This window comes from Neovison vison, chromosome 1, assembly GCF_020171115.1.
Source record: "Neovison vison isolate M4711 chromosome 1, ASM_NN_V1, whole genome shotgun sequence".
NCBI lineage: Eukaryota > Metazoa > Chordata > Mammalia > Carnivora > Mustelidae > Neogale > Neogale vison.
In genome coordinates, this window is record NC_058091.1 from 84,124,709 (window position 1) to 84,139,101 (window position 14,393).

A 14,393-nucleotide genomic window follows, 5' to 3' on the forward strand; every position below is an offset into this window, starting at 1 on the left:
TAAAGATGAGTGGTTGGGGGTGGTGGTGGTGGTGCCTGGGTGGCTCAGTCAGTTGAGTGTCCGACTCTTGTTTTCAGCTCAGGTCATGATCTCCTGGGTTGTGAGGCTCTGTGCTCAATGGGGAGTCTGCTTAAAAATTCTCTCCCTCTGCCCCTTCCTCTGCATCCCCCCTCAAATAAATAAATAAAATCTTTAAAAATTAAAAAAAAAAAAAGATGAGTGGTCAGGGACAGCACCCCCCATGTGAAGACACTTAGGAATATACCTAAATGAGATGAGGGAGCAAACCATCCAGATATTTTGGGGGAGAGAATTTCAAGCATAGGAAGTGGCTAATACAAAGGCTTTGAGGTGGGAATATGCTTGGAGTATTCAGGAAGCGGGGAAAAGGCTGACAATTATGGTTGGAGCAGATGAAGCAAAAAGAGAGTGGAACCAAATCATGTAGGGTCTTTGAGAAGCTTGCATTTTTATGCTGTGTGATGGAGTCATGGTACTGAGCAGAGGGATGACACAATCTGACTGACATTTTAAAAGGCTCTCTCTGGATGCTGTGTGGGGAATAGACTCTAAGGGGACAAGAGTGTAAGCAGGGAGGACTGATAGGAGGCTGCTATAAAAATGCAGTTGATTTAGATTCTGGTGATGATGACGTGGTGGTGAGAGAGGACGCAACAACCTCAGCTTCCTTAATAAAGACTATTTAAAAATTTACCAACAGATGACTGATGAATTTTTTTGTTTGTTTGGAAAAGAATCTGTCTTAGATATAGAAAACAAAGAGCAGATTAAACAATGCTAGCAGCATCCCCTGGGAATCCACGTTATTTAAGATTTCACAAATGATTAGGAAAAAGGAATACTTTGAGACATTCATAGGTACACAAATTATACTCTGCTTTCCACATACTGAAATGTCAAGTCAATGGGGAGCATCTTCTGGAGCATTTCTAAAGCGATGTGAGTAGGCTGGAAAGTGGCGGGTGACTTGCCACATGGACAAGTGTGAGGCAGCTCACATAGGGGGAGACAATTCTGATGATTCCTTAAAGATAATGAACTCTGAACTGCCTGTCAGTTGCCACCAAAGAAAGGGATCTAGAAGTTGCTGTACACTATTTCTTTGAGATGTCAGCTCTTGTAAAGCCCAAAATGCCAGCAACAGTTCTGGCTGTTCAGATTAAAGATAAAACATCAGCTTCAACAAAAACCTCAGGAAACTTCTCCTGGAGCTCAGGGAACAGTGCTGGTCACTACATTCTAAGAAAAGGAAGAGGCAAAGAAAGGCAGATAAAATGATTAAAAGGCTAGAGGGGCTTTTGTTTGGTGGATTAAATGCCCATAAAAGTGACTATCAGAGAGGATGAAAGTCTCTGGAAGCTTGCCACATTAATAGAAAGTGAAAACAGCCCCTTTCATACAATATCATGGTTGTAAAATTAGGGCACAAAAGAAGTTTGAAATGGGGGTAATGTCTATATAGAAAAAGGCCATTGGAGGGCATATGTTCTCTTTCAGACAGGGGGTCGTTAGATGTTCTTCAATAAGTGGAAGGGCCTCTTGCAGCAGTAAACGAAAGCGGGGGTTGGAGGACAGCAGCCCACCTCAGCAGTTCCTTCCCATCAGGATCACTGTGGTATACAACCACAGAAACTCAAAAAGAGCAAAAAACACCAACAAAACATTCAAAGGATTCAAAATGCTATATTAAATCTCATTCTGAGTCAAAACTAGATTGAGAATAAATTCAAGGGTCATAGATTAAAAAGGGACGTTGAAGATGTTTGAGGATGTATCCTCAATCTCTGTGACTGGAGCCTTGGAGATACACTATGTCCTCGCAAGAAAGGTTGACTTGGCAGTCTGAATCAGATGGACAAAATAAGAACATATCTTAACACTGTCAGTATCTGGTTCTCATAGTCAGAAAGTGGCAGTTAATGGTGAAACAGGGATTACATCATTTGAATTTTGCCCACGGCATATAAATCCTTTAATGTGATCAGTTACCAGAGGTGTGGGAGACCCTTACGAACCAACCGTTACTCACGTGTTGAACAGTTAGCAACCCCGGTCTACTGGATCCGTATTGATCTTCCTTCATGGATTTAAAAAAAAAAAAAGAAAAAAAAAGGACCCCAAACGGAATGGGGAAGTGTGGGGAGGATAATAATCAGATTGTCGTTGACTGAGATCTTAAAGATGGCCTGCAACCAACACATGGGACCTTCTTTTTAGGTGAAAGATTGATGTACATAAATACATATACTGTCTCTTCCCAAAAAGTATTAGGCTCAGGAACCTCATCTCCCTCGCCCCCAACACACCCGCACACAAACCAAACAGTACCCATTCTTCCTTCCCATAGGTCCCTTTCTTTACCTGCTTCTTCCACTCCTGGGGTTAGGGAACTTTCAGCCCCGCCTCCCTGCTTGCACAAGCTCCGCCTTCCCGGTCCACCTGTGTGCCCAGTCCCTGACGTCACCGTTAGGCTTCAGCGGCCTGCAGGATTCCGGCTTTCTATTCGTCCGTCTGACCACGGCCGGCGCAACTCACCAATGGCAGCGGCTCTGGGTGGGAGGGTGCCCACATCCAAGATGGCGCCCCCAGGAGCTGGGAGCGGGTGACCGGCGGCGGGGAAGCGGCCTGGGTTGGCCCTCCGATTGCGGGGTCCTGGGGGCATCTCGCCGGGTACCCCCCTGGCCCGCCTACAAGGCCTTCCCCGGCCAGAGCAATGGCCGCTGAGAACAGCAAGCAGTTTTGGAAGAGGAGCGCCAAGCTGCCGGGGAGGTAAGCCCAGGACGCCAAAAGGAAGAGGAGATTGGACCAAATCCTTCCAGATCCTAAGCCTTAAATCCCGCGGCCCTGGGGCGTCAGCAACCCCGAAAGGCTGGTTTGGGGAACCTGGACTGGGGGAGCTGGGACTGCCTGGTGGCGGCGGGTCAGCTGTCGGGCAAAGGAGCGGGCAGCGAGCTTTGGGAATGACTGGGTGTGGGAGCAGACCAGGGTCTGGGGGCGGAGGGCGCTGGAGCGGCTGCCCTTAGCTGGGAGGTGGCCAGAGTCCGGGCGTAAGGGACACTGGAGTTGGGTGAGTAGCCAGTGTCGGTCCTGGGTTTGGAGGGTCATCCCCAAAGCTGCCTCTCACTTTAAATAGAACTCCTTCTTGGGGGTCTCCACCACGCACAGGTGGTTGTTTGCATAAGGATGGCCCCTTCCATTGCTCCCCCAGATCAGTACGTGCAAATCTTTATCTTGGACTCCCAAAAGGTTCTGGTGGGAGCTTGGAATCGTATCCAGGGTGACAGGAAAAGTGAGGAAAATTCTCAAGCTCGACCTTACTTTATCTTGAGTTGACCACTTCCCATTAGGAATTACTACAGAGTGACTCAAGAATCGAGGTTCTTTCTTTAGCATTTTTCTGTGGATTTGCTCAACCCCAAGTGACCTCCTACCCCCCTGCGTTGTCAAGCTCTTCTTGTGCAAATGCACGAAATTCTTTCATTCTAAAGTTGTTTAGTTGGAGAGCAGACCTTCTAAGCTACTCACCCCCTTTACCTTTTTGATGTATGTTGAGAGCTTAGCATTTGTACATCCTTCAGTCTACTCTTGGTTTATAGTTTCAGTTTATTTTGGCCAGAACCCTGAGAAGTATAGGGAATGTATATTTTAGTCGTGAATTTAAGATTTCTGCTAGCCATAGGCTACTTGGTGATGAAATTCATGTTTGCTTGTGCCCCACATGCTACCTTTCCTAATTGATTCAGGTCTTTTCCCTCAGGGATAATCCTTTGAATGTGTGTGTGTGTGTGTGTGTGTGGTTTTGTTTTGTTTTGTTTTTAGTAGCAAGACAGAAATTAAGGTCAGTGGTGGCTATATAGCAGTCTTATTTTACTTAGGATTCTATTAGACATATGGAGAATGGGAATCAGCTTTTAGTAATACAGTATTAAAATAATGCAAGGGAATGCAGGAACAGCTTCAGATTAAAGTGCTATGGAATGACAGTGTTAATATTAATGCTGAAGACTTCTATGTTTTTAGATAGGCACCACTTCCTGCCAACTGATTCCTTTTCCTTCCTGGTCTAGTGAGCTCTCTCTCCAGTCTCACAACTGCTGTTCTCTGGGGCTTTCCATTGTGAGATCATTAAATTTTGACATCCTAAGGTTGTAATCAGAATAAGAGGGAAAACTGTTAAATCAGGAAGCAGCATTTGAAATGCGGGACATGGCATGGTCTTTTGTGCCTGTTGACTGCTGGTTGTTATTGACAGTATTTTGTTTTCTATATTTCCTGTTTTGGACTATAGGAAGAGCCCGCTTTTTTCAGAGTATCACTTTTGTGAGATAGGAAGAGGAGTCTTTTTAGTTTCTTGAAGTTTCTGGCTTCCTTTTTCATTTTGAAGAGGAATATTGAGGAATAGAGGAGAAAACATTTGGGTTCAGAAGGACTTGAGTTATTACTTGGATTGTCATACCTATGTGATCAATGACAAATGACTTACTCAATTTCTCAGGGCCTCAGTTTCCTTTTCTATAAAATGAGACTAAAAATACCTTCCTCAGGGTCACTGTGAGGACCAAATTAAACATCTTATTTGTAAAGAACCCAGGACAGTGTTTATTTAGCACATTATAGTTGCTTGATAAATACCAGTTATGAGAATTCCTGTTGTTATTAGAGCAAGTAAACATTTAAAAGAATGTTTCTCAAGTCCTTACTGGGGCACTATTTATGTTCCTTGTTTATCTTGAGGCACTAAAATGTTGCCACAATTCATAACAGTCTTTAGTACCTTGCTGGTTGAAGAGAACTATTGTTTAGTTCTGTGCTTTTAGTGGGGAGCCCTAGCAGCTGCTGGGTATGGGAGAAAAAGTTTTTTTTAGATAGAAAGTGCTTTGATTTAAGGAAAAGATTAGGGCATTTTCTCAAGGATAGAACTTTGGCATTTACATTCTTTCAGTGTTGGTGAAGAAAAACTTTCTCCTGGGTGGGGAAATGACATACATGGCTGTTTCTGGGTCCATGGCAACCTAGAAGTGAAACTAGTTTTTTCTACAGATTGAAAGGTAAAAATTCAAAGTGATGGCAGTTACTTTCAGTTTCTTTGGTTGTGATCTAGCAACCTTAATGACAACAGGTAGGCATTCTATTTAGTAAGTTAGCCTAAACTTAAAATGAATTAAGCATCCTTTTTAAAAATAACAGCTTTATTGAGATATAATTCACATGGCTATAAAAATGCACCTTTCAAAGTGTACAATTCAGGGGTATTTTGTATTTTCATTTAAAGTATAAATAGTTCCAGGCAACCATCACCACCAATTTCAGTTCATTTTCTAAGTGTACAAAGTGTACAATTCAGGGGTATTTTGTATTTTCATTTAAAGTATAGATAGTTCCAGACAACCATCACCACCAATTTCAGTTCATTTTCATCACCCCAGAAAGAAACCTTGTGTCCATATCCTCACCTCAGCCCCTGGCAACTAATCTTTCTGGATGTATAGATTTACCTATTCTGGACATTTGATATAAATGGAATAATGTGAAAAGAGGCCTTTCATGATTGGCTTCTTTTATGAAGCATAATGTTTTCAAGGCTCACCTGTGTTGTAGCATGCATCAATATTTTGTTCCTTTTTATGTCTAAATAATATTCCATTGTGCAACTGTACCTCACTTTGTTTATCCACTCATCATTTGATGACATTTGGGTTGTTTCCACTTTTTGGCTATTGTGAACAATGTTATGAGACTCATGTGCAGATTTTTGTTGGATGTGTGTTTTCTATTCTTTTGAGTTAATGTAGGAGTGGAATTGCTGGGTTATTTGGTAAGCTGATGGAATTTCACATCTTTTAAAGTTCTCTCAGTTATTCATGGGAACCTTATGCACTTATTTATTACAGTAAGTGGTTCTTGTGTAGATGCCTAGAAAGATAGGGGACACTATATACCATATGGTTAAGCATGCTGGTTCTGGAAACTCACAACTAATAGATAAAAAAGTTCTGGGGATCTCATGCACGACATAGTGATTATACTTAACAGCACTGTATTATAAACATCAAAGTTGCTAAGAGACTGGGTCTTAATTGTTCTCACCACAAAAAAGGAATGATAATTATGTGAGTTGACAGAGGCGTTAGCTAATGCTAAGATGGTAAACTTTAAAGTTACACAATGTTATCTGTCAGTTATATATCCAAAAAAAAAAAAAAATGCACTCTGGAACCTGACTGCCTGGGTTCAAATCCCAGTTCTGCTACTTTCTAGCTGTGTGACCCAGGGCAAGTTTTGTAACCTCTCTGTGCCTTGCTCCATCTCCTTATCTGTGAAATGGGAGCAGAGTACCTACCCCATAAGGCTGTTAGGAGGGTTAATGAGATAATGCGTAGAAAGTGAGTACAAGGTGCTCAATAATAGTAGCTCTCATGAAAGCAATAGTTGTGATTGTTGTAGTTCCCGTTTCGTTTCTCCCCCTTGCTTTAGTTTCTGAAACTGGAATTCAAACACTTTGATCAGTGGTGTGTCTGGGGTTTCCAGTAGTCTTGGGTTAAAACAACAACAACAACAGAAAAACAAAGTACCACCTAATTGTTCATGAGGCAGAGGGTTAACAGGCACAGAGAAGCCTCATGCAGGGCAGCTGTGGCTATCAGGTGATCATTATGGACAAGGAGTATGACTGCGAGCCGTCATCCTCAAACTTCAGTGAGTTACCTGGAGGGCTTGTTGAAACGCAGATTGCCAGCCCCATATTCAGAGTTTCTGACTCAGTAGGTCTGGGGTGGGACCTGAGGCGTTGAACTTCTAAGGAGTTCCCAGAAGATAGTGCTGCGGCTAACCTGGGGGCAGCACTTTGAGAACCTGAATTAAATGGAAAGAAAGCTGAGTTCCTGTGTTGGAAGCTCTTGCCATACGGATCTTGAATAATGCATGCATCTCTGCTTGACTGTCTGATAGGCATCTCACACTTAACATATCCACACAGAACTCTTGATTTCCACATCTACCCTCTCCTGCAAAGCCGTTCATTCGGTCTCACTTAGTGGTCCCACGGATCACTAGGTTCCTCGGACCAAAAATCCTAACATTTGGCTCTTTTCTTTCCCTTCCTGCCACACCTAGTTCGAAAGCAAATCCTGTTGGCTGCTCATACTAGGCCCTGAATCTGAGTCGTTCTTACCACTTGTACCTCGACTGCATGGATCAGACTGAGTCCTCTCTTGCCTGGACTGCTGCTGAAGCCTCCTGCTTCTCTTCTTGGCCCTCTGCAGACCTCTCTTTCATTTGTAATTAGAATGAACTCCAAACTCTCAAGTCTTCTAGGCCCTTCGTGTTGGAAAGAGAGGCCAAGTTAAAGACTTTGATATTTAACCTAAGAGAGTAGGTTGCCATTAGAAGGTTGGTGGGGGCTGTGACATGATCACATTCCCCTTTATAAAAATATTCTGGCTGCCCTGGGATGCCTAGGTGGCTCAGTCAGTTAAGTGGCTGACTTTGGCTCATGATCCCAGAGTCTCTGGGATTGAGTCCCACGTGGGGCTCTCTGCTCAGCTGGGAACGGGCTTCTGCCTCTGCCTTACTTTCCCCACCTCCCCCCCCCCCGCCTTTCTCTCTCACTTACTCTCTCAAATAAATAAATGAAATCTACAAAAAATATAAAGTTACTAGTTTCAACTCACCTCAGTGGATATTTCTCTTCGCTTTGTCACTCACAGCAGGCATGAGTGGTAGGTTGGAGTAGATGGTATGGGGGCCCTGAAGGTGGGCTTTTCTATCTTGTGCTTTGGGAAGTAAGGAGTTGCTGGCCCCGTGAACATCTCAGTGTCATGAAATTATGGAATGTTAGAATTTGACTTTAAGGCCACTGCACGTAAGGAAACTAAAGCCAGAGAGGGAAAATGACTGGCCCCAAATCACACTGCAGAACTGCAGATTTCTTGATTCTGGGTCCAGTGCTTTTTCTACTACTTCTTCTGCCTTCCCTCAGTCTCTGCTAAGATTAGGACACCTGTTGAAGCACCTCCTCTAGTCCGGGGGTGTGGGCGTTTCCAGCGAAAATATGTAGATAAGACCCGAAGTGGGAGAGACAGATGTGAGCCAAAGCCCGGCTCATTTCCCACATTTTGATTTCCAGTCCTTCTGGGAAGGGCTTCTGTGTTTGTTTTTTTTTTTTTTTTAAAGATTTAATTTATTTGAGTGAAAGCACACGCGCATGTGAATCTGTGTGCATAAGCAGGAAGGAGGGGCAAAGGGAGAGGGACAAGCAGACTCCCCACCAAGCACAGAGCCCAGCACGGGTCATCCCAAGACACTGAGATCATGACTTGACCTGAAGGCAAATGCTTAACCGACTGACCAGCCAGGTGCCCCTGCCTAGGCTTCTTCTTCTTTTTAAGCAAAAATGGTTATTATTTTTTAAAATTTTATTTATTTAATCTCTACACCCTATGTGAGGCTTGAACTCATGACCCCAAGATCAAGTCACACTCCTCTAAGCAAGCAGGGTGCCCCTAAAGTGTTTATTGTTAAAGTTAAGGAGCTCTCTTTAGCATTAAATGAAGTTGAGAAAAGTGTCTCATCACTTAGAATTAGGAGGCTGTAGATTTTCAACTAAAACCTCTGTCATTTGGTTATTTTCCATAACGTGCATTCAGTGTTATTCTCCCAGCCTGTCTGGGCAAGCATGTTATATTACAACCTATTCTTAGCTTGGAAATGTTTTACTGATAAAGTAAGTGACTAGAAGGTACTAAATTATCACCGAAAGAGGGTAGAACCCCAGCTCTGGAAGACTTCCATCAAGTGAGTGTGTGAACCCAAATCAGTTGCCAGCACGTTTGGCTTTAAATCAGATAGGTCTGTTCCTGTGTTTGCATTCGATCCTTTGTCAGCGCTAAACAAACACCTGTTGATTTTTCCAACCGAGGGTTTTTGCACTGTTGCAACTGTGCAAACCTGCTATGCCAATACACCCCGTGGTGTTGGTTTTGTTAGGAGAATGTCGGAGGCTGACCGGGACTTTTGCTGTTTTGTCTCTGCGGTGGCATCTGCTGTGGCATTCGTTTCTCCTCATATGCTGTGTGCTTTCTCCAAGATGCGGGCTTTGATTCTAGTGTTGAGGTCTTGCGAGCCACTAGCCCGCCAGAGCAGAGGCCTGGGGTTTGTAGAGCTTCCGTCTTCACTCACTAACTGTTGTTAATAAGTGCCTGCTGGGGTGTGCTGCACTCTGCCAGGTGGTGAGGGGACTGCAGAAAAAGACATGGTGTCACCACTGCTCTCTAGAAGCTGAAAACCTGCTTGGCATCGTGGCTTCCCCTGGTGAGGATGCTGGGTATCATTGACTCTCTGGTTTCTCCACTACACATATGTTACTTTGTAATCAGAAAAAAACTGAAAAGTGCCGCTGGGTGAAAACACTGTTGAGAAAAGCAAGATATGGATAGATAAGTAGTGCACAATCTCTTGTGTACAGTTTTAAAATGAAGCAGTATTGTATGGTGTTTATGTGTATGTGAATGTGTATAAAAGTATAAAAACAGATGGGAAGGAGTTCATACACGCTTCAGGATTGTGGTTATCTCCTGGGGAGAAACTGCAGTTAGGACTTCAGTGGTCTCCCCAATGCTTTATTTTCTTAAGAAATGTGACACATGTTAACATTTATTAAATGTTAAAATCTGTTAAATTTGTTAATAAAGTGCTTTCTACAGTTGTGTGGAGCAAATGTTTTGTTTTGTTTAGAGGGGGCAGGGAAGGGCAGAGGGAGAGGAAGAGAGAGAATCTTAAGCAGGCTCCATGCCCAGGACAGAGCCCAAGGCAGGGCTTGATCTCACAACCTTGAGATCATGACGTAAGCCAAAATCAAGAGTCACATGCTTAGGGGTGCGTGGGTGGCTCAGTTTTTTGAGCATCTGCCTTTGGCTCAGGTATTGATCCCAGGGTCCTGGGGTCGAGCCCCCCACCCTCACCCCTGGGTTGGGCTCCCTGCTCAGCGGGGAGTCGGGAGTCTGCTTCTCCCTCTCCCCCTCCGCCTGCTTGTGTACTTTCTCAAATAAATAAATTCTAGTGTATGTGCTGCCAAAGCAAGAACTGTCTCTCAAATAAATAAAATCTTAAAACGACAACAAAAAAAAGAGTCGGATGCTTAGCTGACTGAACCACCGAGGCACCCCTGGAGCAAATGTTGTTTAAATTTTGTGTTGGAGAGACCAGTTAGCCAGTCATGAAATTAAGTAATATTTAAAGGAGTATTTAGGGATACCTGGGTGGCTCAGTCAGTTAAGTGATTCTTGATCTCAGCTCAGGTCTTGATCTCAGGGTCGTGAGTTCAAGCTCGGCATTGGGCTCCATCCTGCGTGTGGAGTCTACCTTAAAAAAGAAATCGCAGGGGCACCTGGGTGGCTCAGTAGGTTAAAGCCTCTGCTTTCGGCTCAGGTCATGATCTCAGGGTCCTGGAATCAAGCCCCGCGTCGGGCTAAAAAAAAAAAAAAAAAAAGAAATAAGAAATCGCAGTTATGATTACTAGTCAAAATAAGTCATGTGTATAGTGTGGTACCGTTTCTATAAAGTTTTAAAAATATTTTATTTGTTAGATAGAGATAGATAGCGAGAGCCTAAGCTGGGGTAAGGGTGGGGGGCAGGGAGAGGGAGAAGCAGACTCCCTGCTGAGCAGGGAACCCAACTTGGGGCTCAATCCAGGACCCTGGGATCATGGACTGAGCTGAACGCACACGCTTAACCAACTAAGCCACCCAGGCGCCCCTGTATAAAGTTTGAAAAACCTGGAAAACAATATATTGTTTAGGGAGACAAGCATGGAAAATAATGTAAAAACAAAGATGAGGGTGAGGAATGGCAGATGCAATAAAGTGGTTTCCGAGGGCAGGCGGGAGGGGTGTGTAGCATTTGAACTCATAATGTCTCATTTCTTATGTATATATGAGTTGAACACCAACCTGGGTGTGTCTTATATTTTGATCTAAATTGAGTTTATTTTTAAAAAATTATTTACTTATTAAAAGCAGTATAAGCCCGGGGCGCCTGGGTGGCTCAGTGGGTTAAAGCCTCTGCTTTTAGCTTCGGTCATGGTCCCAGGGTCTTGGGATCGAGCCCCGCATTGGGCTCTCCGCGCAGCGGGGAGCCTGCTTCCTCTTCTCTCTCTGCCTGCCTCTCAGCTTACTTGTGATGTCTGTCAAATACATAAATAAATCTTAAAAAAAAAAAGGCAGTATAAGCCCTGATTTATATGTATTTTAGGGAATCCGAGAAGGCATGGGAGAGTGAGTGCTAGGGGCTAGTGTCAGGGAAGATCTCATGGTTGGGGGGGTGTAGATCTGGAAGGGGCTGTTTCAGATTGGATACGATACTGAAATGGGAGAAGAGCCTGATTTAGTAGCTAAGATACGTTTGGAAGGCCGAGTGGAGACCAGCCTGCTCTTGAGTGTGGTTTGGGAGGAGTAGCAACGGTTCAGACTGACAGGTGAATTATAAATTCCAGGAAATTGACTACCTTCATCACCAGGCTTTTAGTCTGTCTTCATTTCATCTTTGTGATCATCTTGGTTTCTCTTCTAATGTCTTTCCTCTCCCTTTTGAGATTCAGTAAACTGATTAATTAAAGTGTTCCAGGTATAGAGAGTAGGTTAAATTCAGCTTGGGCTCTGATACCTTTGCTGAGGAAGTCCATCACTTATCTTGGCATTTCTGGCTGTGCAGCACTTTGGGGTTGACATACCTAAGAAACAGTCTACTGTGATTTTAAGATCCCGTTCCTGGATAGTAATTAATGGCCTTTGGCCTGTAAGCCTGCACAATTAGGATTGCCTTTTTTCTGCATGGATTACTCACAGGTGGTAATACCCTTTTGAAAAAGAGAATCTAAGGACCCTCTCCTTTTTTCTGCCCCTTCACCTAACCAGCCTGTTGAAACCTTCCTGCAGAGTTTATCCTCTGATCTTTATATTTTGCTACAAAGAGGCTTGTAGACTTGGAGAGCTCAGGTGTTGTCATCTTAAGAGTATTTGCAAACATGAAAATACAAATCAGTGACCATTGTAAAAAAAGTTTTTACTTTCATTCCAGTTAGTTAACAGTGTTATATTAGTTTCAGGTGTACAATATAGTCATTCAGCACTTCCACACATCACCTGGCGTGCATCACATTAATGCATGCCTTGATCCCCATCATCTTTTTAACTCATCACCCCCCACCCCATAACCATCAGTTCTCTATAATTAAGAATCTGTTTTTTTGGTTTGTCTCTTTCTCTTTACCCCTCTTTTTTCATTTGCTTTTTAAATTCCACATATGAGTGAAGTCATACGGTGTTTTCCTCTCTCAGACTGACTTAATTTGCTCAGCATTATACTGTCTGGCTCCATCCATGTTGTTGCCAATGGCAAGATTTCATTCTTTTTTATGGCTAAGTAATAATCCATGGTATATATGTACCACATCATCTTTATCCATTCATCAACTGATGGTACTTGGGTTGCTTCCGTGTCTTGGCTATTATAAATAATGCTGCTGTAAACGTAGAGGTGCATATATCATTTCGAATCAGTGTTTTTGTGTTCTTTGGGTAAATACCCAGTGGCACCATTGCTGAATCATTGGGTAGTTCTATTTTTAACTTTTTTTTACAAAAGTTTTTATTTATTGTTTTTAGTAATCTCTACGCCCAATATGGAGCTTGAACTCACGACCCCAAAATCAAGAGTCTCATGCTCTTCCTACTGAGCTAGCCAGGTGCCCCTGTTAACTTTTTTTTTTTTTCCAATTTATTAATTTTCAGAAAAACATTATTCATTATTTTTTCACCACGCCCAGTGTTCCATGCAAGCCGTGCCCTCTATAATACCCACCACCTGGTACCCCAACCTCCCCCCCCCCCCCCGCCACTTCAAACCCCTCAGACTCTTTTTCAGAGTCCATAGTCTCTCATGGTTCACCTCCCCTTCCAATTTACCCAAATTCCCTACTCCTCTCTAATGCCCCTTGTCCTCCATGCTATTTGTTATGCTCCACAAATAAGTTAACTTTTTGAGGAAACTCCAAACTGTTTTCCAGTGGTTGTGCCAGTTTGCGCCCCCAACAACAGTGCATCGGTGTTCTTTTTTCTATACATCCTTATCAACATCTGTTGTTTCTTGTGTTGTTGATTTTATTTCATTTGATTATTTTATGTTTTTCAAGATTTATTTACTTATTTGAGGGGGGAAGCAGAGGGAGAAGGAGAGAGAATCTCAAACGGACTTCACACTGAGCATGGAGCCTGATGCGGGGCTCAGCCCCAGGATGGCGGGATCACAACCTGAGCTGAAACCAAGAGTCAAGACACTCAACTGACTAAGCCACCCAGGTGCCCCTTGTGTTGTTGATTTTAGTCATTCTGACGGGTAAGAGGAGATATCTCATTGTAGTTTTGATTTGTATTCCCCTGATGATAAGTGATGTTGGGCATTTTTTCATGTGTCTGTTGGCCATCTGTGTGTCTTCTTTGGAGAAATGTCTGTGCCTGTCTTCTGACCATTTTTAAGTTAGATTATTTGGTTTTGGGGGGTTAAGTTTTAGAAGTTTTTTTTATATATCTTAGATACCAGCCCTTTATCAGATATGTCTTTTGCAAATATCTTCTCTCATCCATACATTGTCTTTAGTTTTCTTGATTGTTTCCTTCCCTGTGCGGAAGCTTTTTATTGTGATGAAGTCCCAATAGTGTATTTTTGCTTTTGTTTCCCTTGTCTCGGGGGACATATCTAGGAAGAAGTTGCTATAGCTGATGTCAGAGTTCTGTGTTCTCTTCTAGGATTTTTATGGTTTCAGGTCTCACATTTAGGTCTTTAATCCATCTGGAATTTATTTATGTGTATGGTATAAGAAAGTAGTCTAGTTTCTTTCTTTTGCACGTTGCCATCCAGTTTTCCTAACACTCTCTGTTGAGGAAACTGTCCTTTTCCCATTGGGTGTTCTTTCCTGCTTTGTCAAAGATTAAGTGACGATGGCATTATTGTGGCTTTATTTCTGGGTTTTCTGTTCCACCCATCTATGCCTTTTGGGTTTCTTTGTTTGTGTTTTCATTTTTGTTTTGTTTCAGCTTTCTTTCTGTAAGTCGGACTCTCCCATTATTCTTTGATCTCTCATTTTCTTTCTTCCTTTCCTCTGCCTACACAACTCTGTAAACTGTTTAAACATGTTAAAGTTGTATTTATTTTTTTTTTTTTATCTCTGTAGTAGTGTATGTAATGGTTTGTTTGCAAATTACTGAATAACCTTTTGGAAAAGTTTGGGGAGTTAGAGATTCTTAATTGCTAAAAAGGTCATATCCATAAAGACTGTACATAAGAACATTCTCACTGGAATTTTAGTAGAAATCAAAATG

General features: G+C 42.8%; 1 protein-coding gene across 1 annotated transcript in view; it reads left to right on the forward strand.

Moving 5' to 3' along the window:
• Positions 1-2,589: 2,589 nt before the first annotated feature.
• TBC1D22B (TBC1 domain family member 22B) overlaps positions 2,590-14,393 on the forward strand; it is a 75,198-nt gene continuing 63,394 nt past the window's right edge. The window contains exon 1 of the mRNA XM_044250305.1: positions 2,590-2,790. Within this exon, the coding sequence (XP_044106240.1) occupies positions 2,735-2,790 (56 nt within the window). The 5' untranslated portion in view covers positions 2,590-2,734. The remainder of the gene's footprint in view (positions 2,791-14,393) is intronic.